At 42.5% G+C, this 22,989-nt stretch overlaps 2 protein-coding genes across 8 annotated transcripts in view; one reads left to right on the forward strand and one right to left on the reverse strand.

Annotated features, from left to right (window-relative positions):
• Positions 1-8,385, reverse strand: part of LOC135904335 (centrosomal protein of 170 kDa protein B-like) — a 31,121-nt gene extending 22,736 nt beyond the window's left edge. For 3 of the 7 annotated variants that reach the window (XM_065434960.1, XM_065434955.1, XM_065434954.1), the window contains exons 1-5: positions 6,269-6,458; positions 4,723-4,847; positions 3,686-3,775; positions 2,544-2,622; positions 1,762-1,874 (exon numbers count right to left, since the gene is read on the reverse strand). In XM_065434960.1, coding sequence (XP_065291032.1) covers positions 1,762-1,874; positions 2,544-2,622; positions 3,686-3,775; positions 4,723-4,847; positions 6,269-6,443 — 582 coding nt within the window. In that variant the 5' untranslated portion in view covers positions 6,444-6,458. Of the gene's footprint in view, positions 1-1,761; positions 1,875-2,543; positions 2,623-3,685; positions 3,776-4,722; positions 4,848-5,629; positions 5,780-6,268; positions 6,459-6,631; positions 6,975-7,210; positions 7,344-8,245 lie in introns of those variants that run through there. The other 4 variants (XM_065434956.1, XM_065434957.1, XM_065434958.1 and 1 more) reach the window with 4 other exon arrangements.
• Positions 8,386-8,390: 5 nt separating this feature from the next.
• Positions 8,391-22,383, forward strand: LOC135904340 (uncharacterized). Its single transcript, XM_065434973.1, has 9 exons — positions 8,391-8,532; positions 8,957-9,034; positions 9,608-9,763; positions 11,688-11,816; positions 13,469-13,586; positions 16,009-16,124; positions 17,869-17,912; positions 18,087-18,134; positions 19,823-22,383. Exons 2-9 carry the CDS (start codon positions 8,959-8,961, stop codon positions 19,880-19,882), a joined length of 747 nt encoding a protein of 248 aa, XP_065291045.1. The 5' UTR covers positions 8,391-8,532; positions 8,957-8,958; the 3' UTR covers positions 19,883-22,383.
• Positions 22,384-22,989: the final 606 nt, after the last annotated feature.

Genomic DNA, 22,989 nt, shown 5'->3' on the forward strand with positions numbered 1-22,989 from the left:
ATAACTGCCCTCGTTGCCATAATAAAATAAAGCAGGCATTTTCAAAACACGACACTATATAACAAATAGCAGTGAGAGAGTTCCTGTATTAAAAGTTTGCAGGGCTACTAGCTGTTTGAGCCCACATTGTTGCATATCAGTGCAGAGTGTGTACGGAGTTTCTTTTATCTACGCAAACACTCATACAATACAAAAGCATTTGTAATGCACTGTGGTTGAACACTGCATCACAGGATGTCACTAACAACACTGGGGTTCATCTCCAGTATCCCATAAATGGTAACAACGGGATGATATATGGTTAACTCCCCAACATCTGTGGAGTCAGCCATTAGGGTTTATTGCAGATGTGAGCAACTGGATGGTGGTGGTTCTGCAGATGCATGGAAAAACTACCTTTAGAAGGCCTCACTAGAAATTATGGTCGTGTAGAAAGAGCACAGACCAAATCAAACTACAGAAAAATGTAGGAAACACGTTAAGTATTGCAGGACAAGATACACCCTCAATTATTTTCAGCAATACAGGAACTGCAAGGTCCACAGCCACACTGGAGGCATATAGAACATTGCTGCCTCGCTTGATTCACTGTTAAGCCAAAACCCACATCACCAATGTGATGCATCAGAGAAAGCTGAGAAAGCGTTTCAAACTGGGCATGGGTCCTGAGTGAAAAGAAGGAACAACACTTCTTTTTCTTGTACCCTAAAGGCCCATACGGGCATTACATAGGGTTGTAAAAATAAATCAATGATAAATACAGTGTGTACGCAGATAATGCATGTTAAAATAAAACAAGAACTATTGCTTGAATACATTTCTGGACTAATGCCTGTATCATATTTATACTGCTTCAACAAGGCATGGATGACCAATGCATGACAAATACAGAACGCGCAAAAAAGGAAAGAGCATAGAATGAACAAGATACTCTGCACCATATCCTTAAAGGGATATTAAAGCGAAACAATAAATCAGTTTAGACTAATGAAGCATTGTTTCAGAACCCTGCAGGCAGTCATTTCAAAAATATAGCTTGATTATTAGATGAGAAAATGAAGGTCCAAGTATTAGTATTTGAATTTCATGCCGAAACCCCAGCGCCGGTACGTCAGCGTGACGTCAGGGATTCCAAAGTATGTTTTCGCATTTGGGCATGTTGGCTGAGTAAAGGTTCCCAAAACTTGCCATGTTTAATATTTGGTTCCTTTAGAACACAATGTAGTCAATCTGTACCGCTATATATAATTAGTAGGCCCTGGAAGATGCCATAAAAATCCATGACGTCACAGCCACCAGGTGCTGGAACTTACGTAGGCGTCGCCACCTGTATTTCGTTCTTGCGCTTTTTTCTGGCTGACCAAACGTCTCATCGTTGTAAGAGTGGTGTTGTAGAAAGGTAATTTACTGATGCAGAAGAAATCATTTTTCACTTTAGTGTCCCTTTAAGTGCGCCAGAAAAATATGTATACTTTTTTCTGAAGTTTGGCTAGCAATCATATTTTAAGTATGCACCTATGACTTCCATTGCAAGTTAAAGTCAAGCAGCTACTGATCTGACAGCTACCAGTTTCTTAGTAAATGCTACAAGTGAGTTTGTAAGATCCATTACACTGCATGCTGCAACGCTCAGCTAGGTTTGCAAAAAGAAAGTGACAATCAAGTGACGGTGATGCAGAATTATAAACCCCCACAGACTGCAGATTTAGTTTTAATTGTGACATGCGGAATAGAGTGCGATAAAGATGAGCCACAACTTGCCTCTCTTATGACCAAATCTCCATCGCCAAATGCCGGCGTGGTCCTCTTGGGCGACACAGAATCCGAAGGCACTGCACGGTCAGTAGTTTTGTGGACACTAAACACCTCATGCCGTGACAAACCAGAGTAGTCAAGGTCATGCTGCTAAAAGTGTGACTAGGCATTTCAGTAGTCCTTTTACGTAATTGCATTCACAAGACTTGATACTGACCCTAGTGGACGTCTTTTCAAATGACAAGATTGCGTCACTGTATCAATACACAATAACTGAATCGTTACATCAAGACATAGTGTTTTATATTTTGCAAGTAACCCAAAATTCTAATTGTGGAATTTAGTGTCCCAAACCAATACACTAGCTATGAAAGACGCTATAGTGGCAGGCTCCATATGGATTTCAACCACCTGAGGTTTTTGTAATGTGCAGCTAAGTCTAAGAACAATTATTTTGCATTCCACCCCCATTGGAATACAGTTACTGAAACTCGGAATAGAACCTGCAAGCTGCAACACAGCATCGCATTCAGCAACACAGCATGGCAGCCACGAGCCACGGCAGCAGATCACGAACTGATGTTACCAGTTCAATCTCGCTTCTGCTAAAGTTGCAAGTGTTGAAATACTGAAATGGATGTTCATACAGTTGGTTGATGTGTGTTTCAAAGGGCAATTTTTATGCACTTGAGAAAATAAATATGGCGTGAGGGACTTGGCACATGTGCCAACATCCAGGTAGACTCTCCACAACTTAGTAACTGGTTACACACACAAAAAAAGGATATCATAACCAAAGCGGAGAGAATCCAAATGGTTGAGCTTGACGTAAGACTGTTCCGGTATTCGGACACCATTGAGGTATGTCTGAAAGAGAAGGAGTCTCAAGTTTTGCACTTCACTACAGCCAAAGTGTTTGAAGGAGTACTCACACATTCAAAGCTATAAACTGTTGCATGCTTCTAGCATGCAAAACAATCACAGTGATCATGTATAAAGGTCCAAGGTCCAAAAACACTTAGATATTTTAACCTGAAACTAGTTAGTCTTGAAATGCCAGACCTGGCATCATCAACATCGAGACATCATGACAATTAGCAAGCCTTGTTACGCCATGTATGAATATAGCCACGTATGATGATATTGCTCCTAAAAGAATTTAACGAGTACTACACATGTTTCTCCTAGCCGCACTTGCATCTTCCAGCCACAGCAATCGCAGAAACTGAGCAAGCCAATGTATTGTGATGTCATGATGCATACACCTCATGACCTCACAAACTGGTTCGTAGAAACTAGTACTACAAATTATTCAGGGCACTCCGACACTCGCCAGTACTTTTTCCAGGTTTTAGAGATTTCACACCTTCACCGAATGCAAAAAAAAGAAAAATGTTGAGTCAGTATTCCTTTACCTCTTTCTGGTCCAATGAGCACTGTAGAAATAATGTTTTCCAGGAAATATACAATACCTAGAAAAATAAATGGCTGAACTATTCTCAGAAATGCGACTGTCAGCAATGCTAATTACATAATTTATAGACCCTGCCGCAGGTAAACATGGCTCTTCCCTATATTGCAGAATCGGTGCATCGCATCACGCTGAGGTTACGCCTCCAAGCTGCATCTTTGGACCCTGCTGCCTAATATACATAGCCTGCCTTGGTTGACACAAAAATGGTCTTCAAATAATGTGGGATCATATTTTACACCATTATGATAGTGAAATAAGAAGTTTAAAAAACCACATGCTGCTTTACAACACATTGAATTATACGCAGTTCATCAGAAAAATCTTTGATTTGTTGCCAAAAACTTCAGCGGAAATTTATTCCTTCCTGTCTTTTGTTATTCTGATGCACTTAATAAAAATTCATTACAAAATATCAGACCACAAAGGGTTAAGGAAGGCATCAAGTCACGTTCTTACCCCTGTGACGCTGTTGAGGTCCTTCACATGAAAGCATTTGTCACTCGGGTTGAAGAATATTACTGCATGCCTTTTGTCCACGCTAGCAGACTGCGCAAACAGGAAAGCATGCAAGTGATGGTGTTAACACGCTGTCTCACTGCCAGCCAGGATGCCCAGCTAGGCTAGTGCATAGCAAAACATGTTACCAGTGCAAAGTGAACAGGACACGAGGAATAGACACAGTCACCGCAAGCACTGGTTACAACTGAGATTTTCTTGACACAGGGCTGCAGCTGACAGATATCATACTAAGCACACACTTTTCTTTGGCAACGGTTATAGTACTGATAAAATACAGCGATTCGATCGCATTTCTCTTTTCACGGATTCAACTAAGCTAGGGCTAAGCGGGACATCGAAACAAGTCAAAGTGGTCATGGGAACATGAGCTTGAACTGATCAACAGGGGGTAAACAAGGAAAGCCCACACCTAGGGCCAACGTCTGGACTAGGCAGCCTGCCTTTATGAAGTGATACAATTAAAATAAGGCATATAATGCAAGTAAACTTTGATGTCAGTCAAGTACAGCTGCACCTGCACAGCAGTCATCTCTGCTGTATCTAGGAACAGCTACGACTTGAAGCCAGCAGTGGGATGTGTACCTACTATAGCTGGCAGGCGGAGTTGGCTGCGTAAATACATGATCATGTTGACAGATTTACTTCGAGTTGCCAAGTTGTAGCAATCAGCAAAGATTGAAAGTGCCATGTTACAGAATTTATTGCATCTGACAGTACAGCAACATTGTTGAAGTCAGCACAGCTATCTGTACAAGCTCACTGTTGTTGTTGTGCAGAGGTTAATTTGAACAGAAAGGAGCAAAAACAGCTTCCACATATTTGTGTATTTGCAAAGTACCTGCACAACTTTATCAACCTTTATCATTTCACACAGCTTTCCATCCTTATCAGATGCATGAAGGGGTAAACCTTTACGTTTTGCCAATGCCAGTAAAGGTAGATTCTGTTATTTGTATGCAACGGTGCCAACTTACATCAACTATGATGTCACATTCCTGACGCCCAATGAATATCATCCCTGCAGGTAGTGGATGGACTGTGCCATCTTTGGAGGTCAGGACCCATTTCGAGTCTGACCTGTGATCCATTCCCAGACTCCCTGCATTGAAGAACGGCAAGAGAAGGTGCATTGCCTTCAGTAGATGAAGAAAATAAGGGTTATAAATTGAATGAGTGTCATTGATGCATGCCAGAGATTTGGCTTCGCCTGAAACTTTTGTTCATTAAAGTCAGCATACACAGTACGCTTGTCACAGACATTCTCAGCCTTCAATAAAGTCTTTGAAACCATGGGAACAGCAAAATTGAAGTATGCTATATGAAATATGATGAGTAGCAGTACTTGAGCTGTGCTAGATTAACTTGCATTGGGCTTTTAATTGGTAGACTGCGTTTTATACGATGCAAATAAATACACATTTGACAGGGATTATAACGTACGAAGCTTATGTTTCAATGGATGGTAGGTCAATATGCAAATATGCGTGGGCGTGAGAGGTTTCTCGTGACAACTGCAGTTTTAATTCATAGCAAACAGCCGACTGAATATAAAGCTTGCTAGGGTTGTGGCTTGGGCTAGTTGGGCCGGGAAACTCCTACCGCAGGCGTCACAAACTGTAGCTGTAGCGACCCGCAAAAGAACAAAAATCCACGGGTACCAAGCACGATTATACGCACGATTAACACTTAATTGTGAGGAACGACGAAGGTGAAACGGTTCCGTGAAGAGCGCTTTCGAAGCGGGCACGAGGGGAGCGAATGTCAAGGCATGCAGAGAAGGGGCGGCGGTCCCAAAATAGGTGCGCTCGCGGATATGCCGCGAACCACGAATCAACGGAAAACGGCCAACCGCAACAAAAACAAACGTAGCTTGTGACAGACCCTCAGCAGGAACAGCCCCGGTTAGGCTGCGCCTTCAAGAAGCCATTCTCTCGCTTCTTCGCAGACGCGGTGTGTGCCAGACCGTCCGATACAACAGCTACACCGCGGCCACTTCGGAAAAACATGGCACTGCGCCCGGCAACGTGCCACCGAAAGCTGGTGCAAGGCAGTTATATCCATAGCAAATAAGCGACTCCGGATAAAAGAAACGGGCGTTGCGGCTATCGCGAAGGCTTTTTATCACGACAACTGTGACCGTTGCAAGGCCCGAGCGAAAAATCGCACTCAGCTGTGAAGTGTCAAAACATGAACGCTTGGACAGTTGTTCGCTGTCGGCTTTTCTGAATGAAAATTATAAGCAAAATGAAAATAACGCGCGGTATTTTCGCTATACACACAAATTGCAGTCACAACATTTTTTTTGTTTCGCTCAAGAACAGCACGAAGTGGAATTTCGGCGCCTTTCCCGCGACGTCCTTCCAAGGAGCTCGACCGGCACGGCAGTCGCGGTGCGAACTTGACCCAACCGAGACGTCTTGCGTGCTATTGGGAACAAGTGGCTGAAACAATCGCGCAGCGTGATATACGAGTCGCCTCGGCGAGACGCCACCGAAAAAAAATAAGAGAGAAAAAGCTCACACCCGTGGCCGTGACTCAGTGAGATAGACCCCGGCAGATGCTCAAAATAACAGCTGACGCCACAGCGAAGAAATGCGCGCGACGGAACTTTTTCGCAAGTTCTGGAGTTGAGAAAGTTCTTCGGCATACGATTCGGTCGAAGGTTGAGCGGGCACTCAATCTTGAGTGCGGACATGAAGCATGCAATGAAAAAAAAAAAAAACGTTACGCGCGAGCAAAACTGTAGCCTCCGCGTCAACCTTAGGCCTAAAGTGAAAGCGACTGCACAGTGTGTTTTCGTGCCCAGTCTACCCGCGCCTCGTTCATGACCAAATGTAAAATCGTGCGCGAACAGCATGGCAGACAGTCTTGAACGGTACGCACCTCATAGAACTGAAAGGATGCAGCGACTTAGTCCTCGTTTCGTCACATTTCAAGCAGAATCCGACACATCTCTTCTGCTAGCGAGCGTACAGGCAGTTGTTCCGGTTATCCGAACACACCCTCGACCCAGAAAGCCGTGATCACCGTGGCCACGAATGTGTAGAGATGCAGGCGAATCCTTCAGCTCGATTCTATTCTTCTCTTATCATCCACCGTTTACTGCCGGCTGATCCCATTGATAACGCAGACGGAACGTCGCTCTGACCACCGACAAAGCACAAAAAGAAATAGCGCCGGAAAAGACATCTGGGCTGCAACGCGAAACGAAGGACGAAACTCGTTTCTTATTTCGCAGGGCTTGAAGGAACGGCGAACGGGAGACATTACATATTCAGCGATCCTTGTAGCGTACTACCGGCGCGAAATCAAGCCCAAAACAAAATTACAAATCCGCGGCGTTGTGCAGCGAAGCGACGCGAAAAGTTGACGGGACGAGTTGCGGTGTGGGGGAAGCCGCGCTCGCGCGTTTTTTGTCGTCTGCTCGAAATGAAACCAAAACCAAGCGCTGCCAAAACTTACGGAAGCTGGGAAGATGGAACTTTGCGAAAAACTTGACCATTTTTGAGGGACGGCACGAAAGCTACTTGTCGGCGGCTCGTTCGTTCTGGACGGCGGTTGAGCCGTGACGGCGCGTGGGCAAGGTACGTGTATTACGAGTTCACGATGACGACGTATGCGCGACACGTGGGACGTCAGGTAGGTGTACACACTCACATGCATTATATGGCAAGGCGCGAGGTGCCCGCGCCAATACCGCGATTTACTCCGTATAACCTTCGTTGTCGTACATATATCTCGCATTTGTTTAGTGTGGCGCTCGCACAATATTAACCTCGCTGTAGTATAGTTTACAGTACATGCAAGCACCTAAAGTAATTATTACTGATCGAACTAAGAAATTTAAAAAGGATACAATAGCTAAGTTTAATTAGGCCATTTTCCTAACTTTCTGTTCTTAAGCTTTTCTTTTATCTCTTCGACAGCCACGTTTCGCCTGTAGGCCAACGGGAATTTTTTTTTTTTGTATTGATATGCGATATGTATATTGTATTTATATATTTTCTAACATAATAAAGACGGCAGCTGATTTATGTTGATGGTGAAGCATAGGCTGCTACATTGAATAATCTAGATGTCACTCACAGCATAATTATCAGAAAACAAATATACTAGTGCAGCTATCTATGCTACATTAAGTATACGTCTCGTTGTTCAAACGGGTCGGCGCGCTCAGCCGCCTGGAACAAAGCTTACTTCCTCGGGGATCAAAGATGCGTGACTGAATGCACACCGCTGGGCAACAGGAGAGGAGGGCAAAGTGGCATATGCTACGCTCGACCTGGGATGAGGCGCATCCTAAATGACCCGCGCTTTGGTAGCGCGCTGAACGTTTTCTCTCGTCCTCAAAGTCAATGCGTGGCCGCGAAGCTTGAAAAAAACGTCCGAGAGAAAAAGCTGGCAACGAACCGGCCCCTCCAATAACGACCTCTACGTGAGCGGAAGGGGCGAGGTACACGATAATTACCGCGTAATGAAATAAAACACAAATACTACCTTGCTGTCGGCGTTCCCGTCGTCTGCTACCGCACCGCCCGCTGAGCGAAGCGGAAAATACGTCATCCGCTGTCGTCATCAAATACGTGACGTCGACTAAATCGTCATGAGCCTAGCAACTCCACTCATCGGCGTGGTAATCCCTGCAGCAGTTCCGTCCTCGGCTGCAGGTTGCTATGCCGTTTGGCAACAAATGGCAACTATTCTAACACATCTCTTCCTTCTTCACCGGTAATCGCACTCCTCCATCTCCATACAGCCAGCTACCTGCTATCGCTCGAGCCACGGTGAGTTAAATGTTTGATACGTGCACCATTAAATTCGCTGACCCGCTTCCGAAAGTGCGACGATGCGCGGATTTCTCGACTTTCAACCGGCTTATGAAAATCGAACGGCGTGGATTATAATCATGTTATAATCTCACCAGGCTGGCGGCACGGAAGATGAAGCTAATATTTAGCACTCTAAAGCCTTGGGACATGCCGCGCGCGCTTTTTCCCAGTTCGCCGAGACTCGCGTAGATAGTGATGTTTGCTAGAGACGTCGTCGATCGCTTTCCTGCGAGCGCGGCCTTGGCGGTATTGCGAACAAACTACGCAATAACAGCCGCAACGTGTCGAACTTCGTGTCTTGCCACTTCGTAGTACACTGCTGAGTGTTTTGTTCCGGACGCACCAACTCAACGCACGCGCCGTATGTTTTGTTTTCCAGTCATGGCCCTTGTGATTGTGGGCGTCGCCGCTGGCTTCATCTCGATAGCTAGCGCGGATGCTCCCTTGCAGTTGGAAGGTGAGTACTGGAAGTGTATTTAGGGCGGCATCAGCCTACCGCCTCAGTAGCAATATATTGTTTACCAGCTGAACTACGTGAATTTTATTTTACCGCGATCATGTACGAGCCATAACGTATATGCAATTAAGCTGTTGTTGTTTATTTTATGTGATATAGAGCTCGCTTATGAGCGGCAGACATATGTCATATATGTATAACATGTTATTCTGTGTCGTAACTTGTGAAATTAGAATACTGAGGTGTAGATCATTTATATTTCGTATCGCATTTACTGTCGTAGTTTCCTAAGATATATATATATATATATATATATATATATATTTTCGATCACGGGCTTGATAGCAGTTAAACAGTCAAAATTTCCCAGGCTATATTCGCATATAATTGGGACTAAAGTATGTGCCATAACCGTGCAATTATCTGTGCGCCTTGTTGTACTATATAGCACTTTAATTCATGTTAGAGAAGCTCGCATACTTACGGCATATAATAGCTGTGAAAGGATGTTCCATCTGTTAATTGCATGTGAACATGCAAGGGATATTTCACGGCAAGTGCACCTCATTTCAGATACGGTAAGGGTGGATGAACTTCGACAGCCTTGCCGGAATGATTTCCACTGCTATGACCATATTGTCAGACATGTGATTTGTGTGGATCGTCGATGCATTTGTCGAGAAGGATACAAACCTGCCATTGTACACGGCCAGTTTGTATGCAAGCCTGGTAAGTTCTAGAGACACTGTTGTTGGTGATGAATATACAGACTTAAAAACTAATCTTAACTGGATGCTAAAGAGAAAGTTTAGTTGGGTGTGTTAGTAAATTGCCCTTCCACAATACTTAAAAAGCCACTATTACTATGCAGGAAGCTTTCATTAGCCAGAAAAAAATGCATGAACAAGAGACAGGTGGTTCCACCACCTAAAGTTCTCACACGAGCTTGCCATGACGTCATGGATTTTGATGCTGTCTGCTCAACTGGTTAATATTTTATCAGTAAGGATGGGCTATATTGTATACTACAAGAGCCAAAGAATGAATTTCGTAAGCATAAATTTCGAGCACCTTTAGTGCGTCACAGTCTCTCAAGCATGAAAAAGGATATAATTTGGTATTAGTGGCATCACGCTGACGTACCAGCTTAGAGGTACGGAAAATTGAGCTAGCTTGTAGGGATTCACATTAGAAAACATTAGGTGTGCAGACACGTACACAAGATGACGCCTGTCTTTTTCTCCCATGACATACCAGCATCAGAGTTTCTGCACAAAATTAAACAAAACTTGAGTTTGTCCTTCATTTTCTATTCTAGTAATCAACCCCTTACCACAAAATGAATGAAAACAGAGTTTTGAAAGAGTACTTTGCCAGTGTAGACTGATTTAGTATTTGTGTTTAATGTCCCTATAGTACTTCGTAATGTCTCGAGGTGGTCTATTCACTTATTTAATTAATCAGTTAATTGCATACACATTCGAGGACTATAAATCAATTCCCTTTCTAAGGATATATTTATGAGTGCCCAGCTTCCAGGGGAGACAACCATATTGTGATAGCCATTTGTTGACCTATCCTGCGTAGATTGAAGAGTGAGAACAGCGTGGTACTATGTCACTGCCCGCACCTTTTTTACATGCAATGTTGGATGTTGCAACAATATTCTTAGTCTCTATTACGACACCAAAGTAGCACTGTTTCAACATTTCAGATCTCTGTTATTGTACTGCTATTATTCTACTAATCTAGAAACAGGTTCTGTTGTTGTTTTGTGTTTTATTAGCTGTTTTTACACTAACCTCGAAACAGTTTCTGTTGTTGCTTTTAGTATTATGTCTGCAATTCTGAAACTGCCCACATGCTTGGGCCCAAGGGTCTGCAGAATGTAATAAATAAATAAATAACATGTCACCCTGGCAGCCATTAACTACTGTTGTGTGCAATGATCTACCCAACGCACATGATGAAATGCTGTGTTTTTGGATGCGGGTATATCACACCATTGGATGCATAACTTTTTTTTTTTTATTGAGAAGGCCCAAAACAAGATAAGAAAGAACCTAACTACCTACCTATTGCAGAGTGCCTGGTGGGAGGCAAAAAATACCTCGTACTTAAAGAAAAGGAACCAGAAAACGAGTAGGCGCAAAGCATCGCAGGCTCTTCAAGCACTAAAGATGAGAACTGAGTCCCACAGTTAAGAATTCTAGAACAGTTTTGTGAGGCCTCATATCAAGATAAGAAATCACTGAGCATAGTTTAAGAAAGATAACACTGCTGGAGCTCGCCTTGCAGTAAAGAGTGACAATCTGTTAAAAGTTGAGCATTGTGAAAGCAAGCACGCAAAAAAAAACTGTCCTAAAATATCTGTACATATAAAAGCTTACTTCCATCGGTGCAAAGGATAGAGACAGAGAGGTGCAAAAATGACTGGAAAGTGCATTGTGTGTTCCTTGTAGTCTTTTTTTTTTCCTTTGCACTGCAGAAGTAATAAACTATTACATATGTTCCCAATTGACCATTTTCCTAAAAAGATAGCCAGTGTTGCCTTCAAAGTGTTGCTTGGAGACATTGTGACAGGTGATAACAAGAAACACTTGATGCTTTCTCAGTGTTGCCATTTGAAAGGAAGGTCGCTTCTTTCTTACAGAGACCTTGATAGGTCACAGTTGCTCCTCAGCAAAACCCTGTTCATTCTATTCGCGAGCAGTCTGCATCAATGGAACATGTACATGCAAGGATGATACATACGTTGCAGATGACCACTGTGAGAAGTTTAGTAAGTATGCAAATGTGACACTTAACCTTTGTTGCCTTTACCTTTTGCGTACACCATGAGATGACACCAATTAGTTTTCTTCCTTTCCTTTTTTATCCTTCATCTTCCATCAGCTTCTATTCATCATCTGTAACAAAAGTGCATCATCTCTCACACACTGATAAATCAGTGATGGTTATTTAAAAGGACACAGAGGGCAAATATGTTGTCCAGATATACTGCAGGAGAATGAAAATTAGAATAAAATGTTGGAACACTTATGGCTACCAAGTTATGACTGGCAGCTTAGCACTATCCTTGAAAAGAAAAGTGCACAATATATTTGATTTCTTTCAGTACTTACAAAAGGGGGAAAAACTTGGAGGTTAACGTAGAAGCTTGAGAAGACTTAAGGACTGTGCAACAAGTGGTAGAATGAAAGATGATAGGCATATAATGTTAAGGGACAGCTAGGCAATGGTGTGGATTGGAGAGCAAACGGGTGTAGCCGATATTCTAGTTAACCATCACAACATGTAATGCATAAGGCAGATGACCGGTGGTCGACTCTAGTTACAGAATTGGTGCCAAGAGAAGGGAAGTGCAGTTGTGGGTGGCAGAGAATTAGGTGGTGCAACGAATTTTGGAGATTTGCTAGTATAGGATGGTGTCAGCTGGTGCAAAACAGGGTTCTAATTGGAGATCAATAAGAGAGACCTTCATCCTGCAGTGTGGACATAGTCAAACCTCGATATAATAAAGTAAACAAAATTTTCTTGTGTTTATTAGTGAAGTGAATATATACTTATAACTAATATAGAACATAACAATGGTATTGTCGTGTCAGATCTGACTTCGTTATAATGAGTTTCAGCTGTAGGATGATGTTAATGACGATAATGACTGCAGTTCATACTTGACAGGCAGTGCCACGGAAGCTATGCAATTGGCTTTTGATCTGCGACTTCTTTTACCAACAAATTTTTTTTATATATTAGAACTGTACCCGCCGTTGTTGCTCAGTGGCTATGGTGTTGGGCTCCTGAGCACGAGGTCGCAGGATCGAATCCCGGCCACGGCGGCCGCATTTCGATAGGGGCGAAATGCGAAAAACACCTGTGTACTTAGATTTAGGTGCACGTTAAAGAACTCCAGGTGGTCGAAATTTTCTGAGTTTTTCACTACGGCGTGCCTCATAATCGGAAAGTGGTTTTGGCTCGTAAAACCCCATAATTTTTTTTATATATTAGAACTGTAATGCAAGGAGTTAATGTTGCCTGGAAAAACGTATTGTTTGTTTGCGTTAAGCTTAGTATGTGTGGAGTATTATGCTCTTATTGCACATCCAGGTGGTCTGCTGTAGAAGCTGTGCTATGAGTGTGGTCATACAAAAATGTATACAAATCATACAAATCATACAAATGTATCTTTCCCAAGTTTCCACCCACTTCATATATAATAACTGTAACATATGAAGTCTACGGTATGGCAGATGACATTCCATATTCCTATTTCAGTCTGTCGTGTCACTATTTTTTGGTCACGAATGCAAGTAGTGTAAATAAAGTTGTTCTAACCTCCGCAGCATTGTGACTGCTGTGTATGAAATGGTGTATAGAGTGATAGATTTCACTATCCTAACTTTCTTTTTTTTTCCCTTTTACTTCTTGCAGCCTCATTTGAAAAGCAAGGAGGGGACAGCTTCCATACTACGTCCAAGTTCAACGTCCTCGCCATCCTCATGATTGTTGCCATTTTGGTTGTTGCACTCCTGTTCCTCATAAATCAAAGGCAAGGTTCACTTCCTTGTGATTTCAAATCAAACAAATACTGTCACGTGCACAGTGCATAGGTACCTGTACGCACCATGCTTTCTTTATACATGTTTTCAGAGGCAGATTTACCTCTAGAGCTCCTATCTAAATACACGGGAACAGAGAAATGCTTTCTCTTGGCATCCGCTGCACCAATTTTTATTAGCTTTGTTATACTTAAAATAAGAATGTAAAATCTACTGACTGTAGGGAGTAGAGATCTTGCTCATATATTCGTAGAGGCTGTCTGTTCCTTAAAAAATAAATACAGACTAAAGCATCATAACGATCAATTAAAAAAGAAAAAGATATCTGTAAGCTGCACCTTTTTGGGACATATAATGTGGACAAAATTGATTTATTATACATTGCTCTAAAATATACCAATAAATTTTTGAAGGACTATCGTAAATCTCCTGTAGATATTGTAAAAACCTAAAGTAAGCTGTAAATTCATGTACTATCACATTTTTACACTTCAGATTCTCTCTTGGTGCTCTTTGGCCAGAACTGGCCCTTGTGCCATTGAAACCCATTAATCATTCAGGTTCTCTAAAAGATGCAGAACTGCGATGGGTTTTTGGGTGCAGCACTATGGAATTTCAATATTTGTGCTTCAACTTTTTTTAAACTTGCCGCTATTTGGCAGTGTTTGTCAAAACTGTGAAGCCCTAAATTGAGAATTTGCTTCATACAGTCAATACAATTTGACTTTCTTTCTGAAATGCTACAAATATAAATTCATTTGGTTCAGTCGTCTTATGAGAGCATTTCTCTGTTTTGCATGTATAAAATACAAAAATGATAGTTGGCCATGGGCTAAAGCCTTATTTTTTACGACCTTTCATGAAAGGGTTGTAATGTGTGTGGTATTTAAAGGCATTACCTGACAAATCCTTTAATACAAAAGGAATTTCATTGCATCAACCTTTGTGAATGCAGCGCATGTTGGCAGGCTTAATCACCTAGTGTTTGCAGATAATACATACATTCACTCGTAAAACTGTCGCTTAATTAGCAGGTTTTTCGTACCATTGGAATGAGTTATTAGGTAACCGCTGTGGGGGCTCAGTGGATTGTTCTGTCACCGCCGTGAACCAGTGTACTTGTGTGTATTCTGCGGCGCCTACAAAGCGCGTAGTCCTCTTTCCACCCAAGGAGCGCAGCAGTGCCTTGGCACGGGCCTGGCGTCGGCCCCGATTAAATTCGGGGTGCATGTTTCAAGGTATAGGGGCGACAATCAGCGTGTCGCTGAGGTCAGGTGGAATGACCTGTTTCTGACCGTGTTGGACGTGGTAGTTGAAGCCGAGTTTCTGCAGGATGTACCGGCCCGTGGCTGTCAGAGGCATGCATTCGAGTTGAGAGGTTCTTTGCGCATCCACGATTTCCTCAAGCGTGTTGTATACCCCCAGCTGTAGCAGACGAGCAGTGCTTGTGGACTCCGGTAGGCCAAGGGCGATCTTGTAAGTCTTGCGTATAAGGGTGTTGATTTTCTCCCTTTCAGTGACATTCCAGTTGTAGAAGGCAGCTACATAAGTGATGTGACTGATTGCGAAAGAGTGTATGAGGCGCATGACACTGTCCTCCTTCATGCCCGTATGCTTGTTTGTAATGCGTTTGATCAGGCGGGTAGCCGCTGTAACCTTGCCTTCGATTTTGCGAATAGCTTCTATGTTTGACCCGTTGGCTGTTATATGCATGCCTAGGATGCGTATCTTCGGGACTAGGGGAATGCAGGAGCCGTCTTGCGTATAGAGGATTATGTCGTCACATTGGCGCGCTTCGGCTGTAGGCTTGGGCCGGCGGTGTGAGCGGTAGACGAGCAGCTCCGATTTCAGTGGAGATAGTCGGAGACCTGTGTCTTGGAGGTAGGTTTTGACTGCAGAGACCGCTGCTTGTAAGGTGTATTCTATCTGACCGTCACTGCCCTTGTTGACCCACAGGGTGATGTCATCTGCGTACAAGGCGTGATGGAGGCCATCGATCTCTTCGAGAGCACAAGCTTAGGCTGTGGGTTTGACTGCTAGCTCCCACACTGCATATAGATGGAGGTACAATGAAAAAAAAAAAAAAAACGCTTCTGTACTTGATGATGATATGTAGTGTTTAATGGCGCAAGGGCCAAGTGTGGCCAAAGAGCGCCAGCTTCTGTACTTAGATTTAACCCCAAGTGGTCAAAGTTAACCTGGAGCCCTCCTGACCTGTAGTTAAACCCAGGGTAAAAATAACCCTGAGTCATGATACGGAGACAGAATAAACCCGGACGCCCTATGAGAAACTGTGGTGTCTCTCACAGCCCCAGTGCTGATATCAAACCTTTGACCTGCAAGTTCATCGATAAATCAGTCAGTTGAGTCATTGGGTTTTGTTCTTGCAACTGTTTCCCTTAATTTTTTCAGGAACATGTTCTTCTATTTCCCATGCTGCGCGAGAGATTCCACGCTTGCAGCTCTGCAGCGGACAGCTGCAATTGGCATTCCTGTGGATCAGCACATTGCTCCAAGCAACATTCATGGTGAGAGTAAAGCCTGCTCTTCACCGTGATAATATTGCCGAGGTCTGCTCACCATGAGCAGGTTGCCTCTTTGTCTGCACATAATCACTCTTGAGAAAAGGAAAAAAAAAAAAAGACTTTGCCAACCTATGCCAATTCGAGCAACTCATATATCGAAGAAAGCGAAGCGGTAGAAGCGAGTTAGTTTTTACAAGTACTAGGGGTCCGTTTTGCCACTGCCCAAAATCTACCCAAGACTTTGTAAAGGCTTAACTACACCGATGCAATTTCCTTGCTATACCCAAGCCTTTTAAAATGCTTGAAGTATAGTTGAGCTTAGTAGTTATGTAGTCTGCATTATATCCGACACATGTTCCTGTATGCTGCGTTGGTTCTGCTAACACTGGCATCCAGTTTCTGGCTTCTTGCTGCACATTCCAGTAATGTGGTAGAACTGCATTGCCAGCTGTTCTTTGTGCAGCCAGTGTAAAGCCAGTACTATACACAGTCTGGCTGCGTATTCTGACTAACGCCCTGGTCGTATGATCACTTTGGAGCACCAATGCAGGCTGTGGTGCTGGCTGCTCTTTGATTTACACTTGCTACTGACCACTGTGCCACACTTCATCATCAGCTTTCCCTGCCGCTGCATGAAAACCATTTTGGAACTCCCCTTAGCAGCTTCATTGTAAAACAAATACAAAAGGGCCACTTATCGAGAACCTCACATCAGCAGTAGCCGTGAAAGCTGCACTGTGCTTCTATCATGAGATAAGCTTGAAGCTGCAGGGCATTCTATACAGTGTTTCTATGGCACTCTTGGAAACAAAAGAACTAACGGAGACTAATATACTTAGTGTGTGTGTGCACATCCATGAGTGTATGTGCTGTCTGTTCTTTTTTTTATTATTATTTTTTATCATTGTATATATCACATTTCTCACCCAACACGTGATAGATCATCAGCCAGGCAAACATCTCCAAGCTTTTCATTTAATTCAGCATTTCAATATCTCTCTCTTGTTTTAATGGCTTGTTGCTATGACTTGTTGCTCTGTGAATACTTGGTTGTTGTGGTAAGCCACTTGGGAGTAACACAGCTTCCTCGGTTAATAGTGGAACAAACATTCAGCTTTAGGCGATCCTTTATATACATCAGGTTTCCCTGCTATCATGAACGATGTAAAAAAAAAGTAAGGCCTTCTGTGCAGATGAAACCAACTGTATGTTGTTAGCAACGACCTGGAGAATCTTCCAGTACTATCTGTTCTTAATAATAGAGTAATTACTACTGATTCATTAATGAACTTTCTAAATTTTTTTACTTGATGGTTTTAATGTTAATGCAAGGCTTTCAGGGCACAATTGAGAACATCACTTTCAGTTGTTGGTGACATGTTACCATTACTATAAGAACAAAGAAATACTGAAGGCTTCTTCACGAGTTTGCTAACAACATAAATTTGATTTAACTCGCTCAGAAGGCATTGCTTTCTATTAAAACTTGCTCCATATTAGCGGCAGTGCAACTAGTGAGGGAGCCACAACAGGCTGCACCATTGGTTTGCAAATCAGTCCCACTGGCTACAGCCAAAGAATTTACATATAACTGGCTACTGCTAGCGAAGCATGTTCTAGTTGATTGACTTGGCAGTATTTCAATTTATGCTCATGGTACTCTGCACCAGATAACACAAGTATGCACATATATTTTTAGTTGGGATATGTAAAGAAATGAACCTAAAACTTTTCCTTGTCCTTGTAGGTATCCACACGTCAAACTCCCAAGGCTCATTGAACATTTACCAGGTACGTTTGTTCTTGTTAAACTCCATTGTTGAACTCGTCCTTGTTCTCTTATGTGAAAAGGAATTGTTCTGTATGTCAGCACTGCCGTGATCTATTTATACTGTTTTGCCACCACACAGCAGTTTGTGCCTCTTTACTCTGACCATAAATTCCTGCCTTACCTATATCTTTCAGATGCAGCAAGACAAGCCCCCATCTTATGCAGATACGGTGCTCAATGTGGTTAGTATACAATGCTTACTTGTGCTTTGATGCTTTTAAAGCAATGACTTTCTTTAGCTACTTCCTTTGGGTTTTCATAGTTGGTGGATGGCAATCTAAAGCAGTAGAGGGCAACGAGTAAGAAAGGGGTGGAGAGTAATCAGTGGAGAAGGAAGTGCATGCACAGAGCAGGAGAAGAGAAGGAGGTGCATAATTTTTTGGTGCAGGTGATGATGTCACACACATAGGAGGAAAATTGAGGTGAGGAGGGCGGGAATTAGGCTGCATCTTCTCTACATGAGACAAGCAGCAGGGTAACCGGGAAGATGTTGCAATCTTTGACAATCACCTTGATTTCTGCAGAATTTTTGTTCTTTTTAATATGTCAGGTTGAGCTTTTTCACGCCATGTCTAAGAAAAGTTTGCACCCTTTAGGGCTTATCTTGTCCCCAGACAATAAGCGTCATCTATATAATTGCGCATCTTTCCTTTCTGTAATGCTGCACACTCTGTAGTACTTCTAGGTCCCGAATGACATACGCATTATCAATGTGTCATAGCATTCATGACAAGAAATTAGCAAGTGCACAGTTTTAAGAAAATGAAACGCAAGCAAGTCTGATGCTGATTATAGTTTGGTAGTTTGTGGACAAAATATGTCCCAAAGGGCGTCAACATTTTTTTATAGCACAGGCTTACATGTTGCATAATTTGCTGAAACAAGACCTTGAGTTTTGGCAGATAACAAATTCACAATATACTGGGTTATCTAATTTTTGGGAGACAGATTTACGATAGATCTCTTGTTATATATATCAAATTCTGTTGCATCAGTTGGACTACTTGAAGAGGCAGTCGCTACTTGCAAGACAAAGTGCAGAATTATATAAGCGAATTTTAGAAAGTACTGTATGTTAAATTTCCATTTGAATAGATAACCTGGCACATTCAGCAGTGCAAAAAAAAGCAAGGAACAAGAGACAGTTGAAATGTGCATTCAGGTGTAAGGCTACAAGATGCAGCCTTATGCCTCTAATACAGCCTAACACAGCCTAATGCCTGGATTATATTTATACTTAGAGTCATATAGATTAACTTGCTGGAAGAAACATTGGAGATGTGGTTCTTCATCTGCCATGAGAATGGTGGGAAGTACAGACTTTGGATTGGCTCTTCCAGACTCACATTCTGTACCACAGAATCAGTTCTCCAGCTCCATCAGTTTGGTCAAGAGTTCTTGCTTATTCTGCTCAGTTCACTCCCACTTCTCTCTTAGCATAATAATTTTCACCTGATTGCCACAAAATTGCAACAGTACCATTCATTTATTTTGTGTGCTTTTTGACATGATAGTCTCATGATGTGCGGTGCTGCCATAGGTAGAGAACGTGTGAGCAGACTATCAGAGTTTTCAAGGAGGGCGAAAAATTGCCATCTTGCATTTCTTTAAATTTTGTAGCACTTTATAATGTATGCAAAATGCCTAGTTATAGATGAGTGCTGTATGTGTATTGTTGGATTTTTCGTGGTTTTCTGTGGCGTTCTTGTTGGCAGAAATAGCTGCACCACGCACTAAGCTGTCGGCCGAACTGAAGTAATGTTTGTACTTCCCAACACCTTTATTCTTATTAAGTAATCTTTTCTGAGCACAATATATAGGTGCCATATACTTCCAATGTCAATTTATGCCTCTGTATGTGCACATGCAGCAATGCCTCCCATCGTACCAAGAGGCAGCGGCGTCCCCTCCAGTTCCTAAGCCGTCATGAACCTGTCATTGGCGAAATGCAGTGGAACCTATCCCAGCAATCCCTGTATCTCAGTCCTGCAGTGGAATCCTTCCCACGCCAGAGTCGAGCCACTCGAAGTCATCAGAGAACCGAGGCATGCATGAACACCGCAGCTAAATTTGACATGGAACTCGTCGTTCTGCTTGTCCCAGTGCCACGCCCACATCTCCGAGAGCTGTGACTCCACATCCTCTCAAAGTCTGAACCATCAGCAAGGCGCCAGTTACAGGCACGCTTTGTGCACGGACACAGCTGTCTAGCTGCCGCTGCTTCTCCTAACCCGGTGATGTGAATGTGCTTCATGCAAGGCTGTGTACATGAGTTGCAGTGGCATAAGCTTTCTATAGTCCTTCACGGAAAGCTCTGTACTCAAGTTGAACTACGCAAACTTTCAGTAGTTATTCATGGAAAGCTTTGTACCTGTGTTGAACTGCGCAAGCTTTCTGTAGTTATTTGTTGAAAGCCGTGTACCCAAGTTGAACTAAACAAGCTTTCTAGAGTTGTTTCTGCAGCTCTTCCTTTTTGTTCTCCCATTCTTGTTCAGCATCGTGTTCACTTCTGTGATGAGACTTAAGTATTCCGGAGGCAAAATGTCATGAAGCCTACTAACTTAAGTGGGCAAATGACACAATTTCTCCTTCCTCTCTTATTTTTTATTTTATTTAAGTCACTTGTTGGATAGATTTTTTTTTCCAATAGTTTGTGTTGAGCACCCAGATTGACAGCAAAGGACTGCCTGTCGTACTGTGGCTGTTATGTTTACCAGTGTTTCCTTGTGCAGGCAAATCTTTTTGACAAAAGAAATCTGTGCAAATGTATGTGATAAAGGTGCAAGTGGGACTTAATGATGTATAGTCGTGCTAATTAAAGCATGGCCAACTACCTTAGACCTTGTCCTTAGCAGCTCTCAGTCTTAACTTTATAGCTTTGCATCTCATAGGACCCTTGGGGTTTCTAGACACCAGGAAGTTGCTGGATCTTGTGATACCCAAACTGTGCAAACGTGTTTCTTCGCTTACTCTTTTTCAGACGGTAGTGCCAGGTAGACAAATAGAAGTTGCTATCAGTGATTGAGAGATGCTATTATAGGTACTATAAATAGTGATGACTATAGTGACCTAACAAGTGTCTCAGTCCAACTATGGGGTTACTAGTATCACCCTAGAGAGATTGCTACTTAGTTTTGCTACACCATGTACAAATTGTATGTCTGTGTGTGTGTTTGTGTGCGTGTGTGTCAGAATGTGTTTTTTTCTCGCTGCTGTTCACAAAGCAGAATATTGAAAACACCTCTTGGCAGGTGTCATCACAGTACACTTCTATGCAAATATATCTAGCTGCGCCAAGTGTAGCCGCACCTGTAATAACTAGCAACCCAATGCAGAAGCAAATTAAGAAAGTATACATTGCATGTAGCACAATTTTTTAGCTACATAACCCACACTTGAGTGCTCTTAGAGTTTCTACTTGAGGTATTACCCTGCAGTGTATTGTGCTACATACACATAGCTTGCGTTAGCCTCTATGCCTGCCCAGTAATGGATAGTATTTTTATATGAAGCGCTTCTCACGGTGAACCTCACATTATTTCCCAGCATGCCGCAGGGTTGTTCTGTGCATTGTTGATGATGGTACTGTACCACAAATGGTCACCAAACTTTGTCCCGTTCGTCTATAATGTTGTGGTTGTTGGCTTCCAAGCTATGTATGACGAAGTTCTCATCTGTAACCAACACTGTTTTGCAGCCCAATATCATGTCTCTGTCTTTGATGTTATGATTGTTAAAATGAAGCCAACTTCTCATAGTGTCAGCGTCATGCCTTTCTCAAAAATAAATTTGATGCCTGTCTTAATGTCAACCTTTCTCCAGAGGAAAAGAAGCTTATGCCCCTGTGAAAGTAGTGTAGGTCATGCTAATGTGGCGCGTGTTTGCTCTTGAATTTGGCATGAAATGCTTCTACACAAAGCTTGTCGTGTTGCGAATGCAGACCAATTAACTTTTTTCGAGTAATTTTGCGAACACTTGAGCTGGGAGGCACAGCTTGTGCTGGAGGCAATGTCTAGCTACCTCTCGAGATCTGCAAAATGATGAGCGACCATCATTGTGAAAGAGATTTCGTTTTAGCTTGTACCTTATATTTAATATTTTTGTGTTGAATATATTATTTTTATCTGCAGGATCGGTGTTTTTCTTGTTGTTTGTTAGTTTTGTCTGCGTCACCTTCTCCAGAATTTATTCATTAATTTACACCTTTTGTACCCCGAGTGTGACTGCTTTTTGCACCACTCGTGAATAATAAGTTTACATGTCCACTAATTCCTTGTCAGTGAGCGTGTAGTGGCAAATTGTGCAGCTGATTGATGTCAGTTTACATTCACTTTGATGGCACACACTTTTTTTCCTACTGTTTGTGGTCACAGACATTGTTTGCAAGGAATTGTAGTTTGGTCCAAAAATAAACTGTTCCAAGTTGTTGAATTGATGCCACTTGTCATTTAGGTATGGCAATGGTGCATATGGTAGCACCAATCTTTTTTAGTCCTCAAAATTAAATTGTGCCATTTAGCATCTCAAGGCAAAGCACATCTAGGCTATGACAGGGGTGGTAGTTGGGACCTCCAGATTAATTTATACTGTCCAGCAGGGGTTCCATAACATGCATCCATAACGTAGCACATTAATTTATATATGCATTCTTGCAATCTTCCCCTACTGGAATGTGACCATAGGAATCACACCCATGACCTCCTGCTCCACAACGAAAGGCATAGCCACTGAATCATTGCAGCAGGTCCCCTAGTCTTCCACCTGTTGCTATGTATGTGTACTATATTGTGTTGCTGAGCATTTGATTATGAGTAAACTGTTCTAAAAGCTGTCAGAACAAACGAAAAGTGCATGGGATGGATGCCAGCCTGCCATTTACTGGGATGTTTAGCTGAATTCAACTCTATCAGGATTGTTGCCCAGCTTTGACAGATTTATTGACCAGTAATTATCTAAGACCAATATGCATATATGATATGGCAAATATGTACCTGCTGCCAGCTGGGAACTTAAACATTAATTTTATAAAGTTTCAAT

Source organism: Dermacentor albipictus, chromosome 7, assembly GCF_038994185.2.
Source record: "Dermacentor albipictus isolate Rhodes 1998 colony chromosome 7, USDA_Dalb.pri_finalv2, whole genome shotgun sequence".
Classification (NCBI taxonomy): domain Eukaryota; kingdom Metazoa; phylum Arthropoda; class Arachnida; order Ixodida; family Ixodidae; genus Dermacentor; species Dermacentor albipictus.

Excerpts from the sequence above, each read along its gene's own strand:
- LOC135904340 (XM_065434973.1), top strand. The coding sequence starts at position 8,959 with ATGGCCCTTGTGATTGTGGGCGTCGCCGCTGGCTTCATCTCGATAGCT. Across the intron at positions 9,035-9,607 it reads TGCTCCCTTGCAGTTGGAAG|ATACGGTAAGGGTGGATGAA; the intron begins GTGAGTACTGGA and ends ACCTCATTTCAG. Across the intron at positions 16,125-17,868 it reads TGCTCCAAGCAACATTCATG|GTATCCACACGTCAAACTCC; the intron begins GTGAGAGTAAAG and ends TTGTCCTTGTAG.